This window comes from Chenopodium album, chromosome 16 (genome assembly GCF_948465745.1).
Source record: "Chenopodium album chromosome 16, dcCheAlbu1.1, whole genome shotgun sequence".
Lineage (NCBI taxonomy): Eukaryota > Viridiplantae > Streptophyta > Magnoliopsida > Caryophyllales > Amaranthaceae > Chenopodium > Chenopodium album.
This window is the reverse complement of record NC_137849.1, coordinates 25,122,761-25,128,250: the sequence shown is the minus strand read 5'-3', so window position 1 is coordinate 25,128,250 and position 5,490 is coordinate 25,122,761. Positions and strand designations below refer to the sequence as shown.

The 5,490-nt window shown below is 35.2% G+C and overlaps 1 protein-coding gene across 1 annotated transcript; it reads right to left on the bottom strand.

Moving 5' to 3' along the window:
* Positions 1-1,088: 1,088 nt before the first annotated feature.
* LOC145586321 (uncharacterized) lies at positions 1,089-4,718 on the bottom strand. The gene is made up of 2 exons (XM_081643108.1): positions 4,290-4,718; positions 1,089-3,703 (listed from the first exon to the last, which is right to left on the bottom strand). The coding sequence occupies exon 2, from the start codon at positions 3,660-3,662 to the stop codon at positions 1,446-1,448; it is 2,217 nt and encodes a 738-aa protein (XP_081499234.1). The 5' UTR covers positions 3,663-3,703; positions 4,290-4,718; the 3' UTR covers positions 1,089-1,445.
* Positions 4,719-5,490: the final 772 nt, after the last annotated feature.

The following is a 5,490-nucleotide window of genomic DNA, read 5'->3' as shown; positions in this document are numbered from 1 at the left end:
AGCTTGAACACGAACATAGATATGCTCGTTCAGATAAGTTCATGAACAACTCGTTTATTTATGTTTATGAACTACTCGTTCATTTATGTTCATAAATTATTGATTTATTACAATTATTAATTTAGTTATTAAATTTATAATTAAGATTCAATTATTATGCTAATTTTGAAATTTTCAAATATCAAAAGTACAAAGCTCATTTATTGGAGAAGCTCGATTATTATTAAATTTGTTCATGAAAAACTCGTTAAATAAACGAGTTGTTCGTGAACCGTTCGTGAACATATAGTGTACTAAATGAGCAGAGTTTGAACAGAAATTTGAACTCGCTTGAAAGCTCGTGATCGTGCTCGAACTCGCCTAAGTTAAATGAACTTTAACATGAACAAGGTAATACTCGGATCGGCTCGGCTCATTTACACCCCTAGCCATAATCCTACATCCTTCTTTTCCTTGTGGCGTCTGCAGTAAAATAAAAATACTCTAATAACTTAATTCAAGGAGAGTAATACTCTAATAAAAACAGAGACAAACACTTCATTGGTTCAAACTTATGAAGTAAAAATCAAGTCTTAGTCCAATTGATCGTATTAACATAAATCATCAGACCAGTAGTCATTTCATCATAAACTCTTCAAAATCTTCAAATTTCCAGACTGCCTAAACTACATATAACAGTCACTCCAGCAAGCCTCAAAATTTCAAATTAATACTATTTCATAAAAGGAACGAACAGGAATACAGCGAAAAAAACGAAATTTACCCAAAATTCAATCTAATTAGCAGAATTCATGGTAAAAACAACCCAAAAATCTGACGATCTTGAAGGGGAAAAAAAAAAGAAAGAAACTTACAAGCTGAGAATAGGTGATAACGACATCGAGGTTAGGAACAATTTGAGGACAAAAAACTTCAGCTTCAGAACCCATCTTCTTCTATACAATCAATAGAATAATAGAATAATCCAATCCATACGACGAAATGCTAAAAAACCCTAGAATTTAATTTTATTGCAAAAATACAAAACCCTGAATGCTTTGTGGAGCCACATAAGAACAGAGAAAGAATGCCTCAGTGCAGCAGCATAATGAATTAAAATACAGAATCTAATTCTATAACATCAATAGAATAATCCCATTTCAAGGCAATCAAGGATGAATGCCCCAGTGCAGCAGCGTAAATGCATACTACATACCGAAAATAAAAAATTATAAGGCGTTTTGAACTCTTATGGAGCAACATAAAAACAACACTAACGGTCAGCCTATCAACTCATCAATTAAACATCTTTTATACACTAATATCGTAATAAGGACAGAGAAAGACCATGTTACAAGAGGGTTGTACTCAGCCCCTACATTTGCAAGTAAAGGGAAACTAAAACTCAGTCTTGCCTTCCAGTGGTAATAAAGATAAACTGCAATTTAAGCACCTAACCGGAAAGCTCACTCGGCAACCACATCTCTATTGCTGCCAGCTTCATTACTGTTGTCTGGCAGAGTATCTAAATCAGTTCGATCTTTAACTTCTTGAGTGACTAAGGTATCAGCTTCATGATGGGGCTCAACATTTGTTAAGTCCTCTTTTTGGCCTTCTGACTCTGAGTTGTTTGTAGACTCAGCTTGCAGCTCATGCTCATGCTCATGCTCATGCTCCTCCAAATTTATTTTCTTATTATAGTTTAATGACTCCTCCTCCAAATGCTGCTGCTGTTTGGAATCATCGACTTGTTCATATTTCTCAGCATCTTGATCATCATTTGCTTTTGTTGCTTCCTCTCTTTTCTCCACTGGCTTCTCTGCTTCTTGGCCATCATTTACTTTTGATGCATCCTCTTTCTTCTCCACAAGCTTCTCTGTATCTTGGCCATCATTTTCTTTTGACGCATCCTCTTTTTGCTCCACTGGTTTCTTTGCATCTTCGCTTTTATTCACTTTTGATGCTTTCTTCTCTTTATGTCCCTCAGAGTTTGAATCATAGGAAGAGTGAACTTGATCATGGTTGATTAATTCATTTGATCCATTTGTTCCAGAAGGAGAATTTCCAGAGATATTTTTCTCCGGATTCTCCCCATTTGCACCCTTGTGACCAGATGTATCAGAATAGGAAGTATGACCATCTGCTGAAGAGCCTCCTCCACCTTCAACATTGTTGGTGTCCTCAGTCTTAGAGCCAGAGTAAGAATTTGCATCCGATTGGTTTTCACTTGCTCCTGCTTCAGTTTTCTCAGGTTTCTCCGATACAACTTCCCGTAGAACGGAATTATTATCCTCTTTAGTGCTTGTGTTATCTGTTGCATCATTTTGATTCTGGGTGACAAATGTTTCATCACTGAATGTAGTGGCATTAGCTTGCTTGTCTTCGGCAGACTCTACAGTTTCAGAAGGGAGAGAGTGAGAGCCATCAGCTTTATCTTGTGGAGTAACATCATGTTTTTCGCCAGCAGTTACTGCATCAGAAGATTCCTTTTCAGCAGTCTTATTTTCCACGGCTTCTTCATTATTCTCTTTATGTTCAGATGCATTCAGCTCTGAAGTGGAAGAATCATTTTCCTTGTTTTGTTTCTCAGTAACAGCTTTGTCATCCTTGTTAATTCCATCTTGAACCTGAGCATCTGATGAACCTAAATCCTCTATCTTAGAGACCTTATCTTCCGTAGTTGTTTCTTCATTCTTACTATCGTTGTTGCCTTCGTCCTTTTCTTGACCTTCATTCTGTGAAGTGTCATTCTCTTTGCTCTCTTGGCTTTCTTCTTTGGCTTCTCCATTCTCTTTCTCTGCTTCTTTCTCGTTCACTTTCTTCTCTTCTTCATTTCCACTCTCTTTGCTCTCCTCCCTAATTTCATCAGTCTTGTTCTCATCAGATTTTTGCTCTCCACTTTCATTTTCTTTGCCCTCTTCTTTCTCCTTCTCCTCAGCTTTGTTCTCTTCCTTGGCTTCAGTTTCCTCCGCTTTGTTCTCTTCCTTAGCTTCATTTTCCTCCACTTTGCTCTCTTCCTGAGCTTCATTTTCATTTTCCTTGTTCTCTTCCTTAGCTTCACTTTCCTCCGCTTTGTTCTCTTCCTTTGTTTCATTTTCCTTTTCTTTGTTCACAACCTGTTGCTCCTCCTCACTTTTGTTTTCTCCATCATCCTTCACCTCATTTTCCATGTCCTTGTTCCCTTCTTGCTCCGCCTCTTCATTTCCCTTATCCTCCTTCAACCCTTCATTATCCTTCTTCTCACTTTCCCCCTCACTTTCTCCTCCTCTTTCTTCCTTACCCTCTTCACTTCGTCCCTCTTCATTTTGTTTCTCCACGCTTTCATCCTTAACTTCCTCTTTGGGTTTTTCATCCACTTTCCCGCCCCCTCCATCCTCATTCTCTTCCGGGTTTACATCCTCACTTCCAACTTTCTTCTCCTCACCCTCTTCCACACTATTCCTCTCATCTTCCTCCAACTCAGGAGGATCCCTCCTTCCCAACTTCAACCTCTCAATCCCCTCTTGCACCTTTTCCGAAACCTTATTTGCTTCTCCGAACGTTTTCTCCTTACCATAAGAACGTTGGATTTGGTACACTAACCAAATACCAACACCCAACAACAAAATCAATTGTACCGCATGCTTTACCTTGATCCCCTTGTTCGACCTCAAACCCCTACTACGAGGCGACAACTTAAACATACTTTTCAAGAATCAAAACCTTGTCAAATGCCCAAAAGTTTCTGTTGGTACATACAGATGCAAAAAACATAAATTATATGTCAATCACCCAACTTTAAAGCAATTACAAATTGGAACTATCTCCTGTATTTAATACAAGTACCAATTACTGTAAAACCTTTTCATTCAATTAAAATTTAAAAATATTGCCATCCAAAAATCAAAATCTCCCTGAAAACAAACAAATTGAACAACTATATACTTCGCACTAATTAAGATAAAAATGCAAGAAATCAATATGATTTTAGATCACCACCTGAAACAGTGAAACATAATATTGCAAGAACACAAACATAAAAATACTGAAACTCCTAAATTGGACAACAATTGAACAATATAATAAACAGTATTAATCCGGGAAAATCACTCTATATTTCCAATTCAGATTAATATTTGTTTAGGAAAAAACTATTCTCATTCTATTCTCACTCTGTTAGAAAATAGTAACATTTGAACTGACAGCTAAATTATAAGACATACCAAGAAAAGATCAAATTATTACCATATGAAACATTATATTATACCCCATGAAAAAGGAAAGATCTATATATCTAAAAGTAAAAGACGATATAAAAAGGAGAAACTGACCTGAAAAAAAGACTGGGAGTTTTCTTCTGTATGCAAATATTTCAAAGTATGATTCAAATTTAAAGTATGAAAAAAGAGGTAATAAAAGGAAGAAGAGAGAGTAAAAAAGAAGAGGGATAAATGAGAAGGAATGTCGGTGAGTTAGGCTGTGATTCGTTATCTGGAAATAGAAATGGAAATTGAAAGGGTAAAACTCAGATTTGGATCTTAAAGTATGGGAGTGTAATTGCAACATTACAACTTTAATTCATAATGACATTTTGCTTGCTTTTGAGTTTTGGCTTGGTTTGTTTATCTATCTTCAACTGTAACCCGGGAGTGTCTCAGCCTCTTGCAACTAGAAACTTTAATGTCTCCAGCAAAGGACCAATCTATAAATAAAAATAGATGTAAAAAAAAAGAAAAGGAAAATAGAATTGTAAAAATAAAAAAAAAAAAGTCAGGTGACTCTAATAGAAAGAAATAAAAAAACATTTGCTTTTAGCTAACCATTTATGCAGTATAATGTCACATTGTCACCTACTTTTGTAATACAATGCCTCGAAAATTGCAAAGTCTAGTACTATTTCTTCACTCTTTTATGAAATACCAGCAACAGAACAAACTAAACCAATAATAACGGAAAATTCAATGATAGTATCCATAACAACTTTTTTGGTATGAATGAGTTTTTATCATAAAAATTCTGCAACGAAATATAATATAAATATAGATTGAAATAGTTGCATTTACTTCATTACTCGTACTATATTTATATTTTCCAAATTATTTTTGAATATCAAAGTATATTATCTAATATCTAGTATCTAAAATTATTAATTTGCTTCATCCATCTTCAATTATGAATAAGATTAAGTCTTTTTAACAAAACATAATAGACATGAGATGTGCCATTGGAATAACGGTTCAAATTAAAATATAATAAGCATGAGGTCTATTTCACCCAAAAATCTAATTTTTAACTTCTGATTTATTTTCTTGAGTTTGACCAAGTTGAGAAGTCATAGAGTTAGTGAAGGGCCTTTGGGCTTGTTTGATTAAAATACAACAGCAATATAATTGGACTGATATCACACTAGGGCACAATTATATATATAGACCGAATTTGAAAGCTAATGGGTGATTTTAATTTTCAAAATAGAGTTGGCGCTAAGAAGCATAACTGTACAACATTTATGAGAGCCATCCATAACCGCTCCAT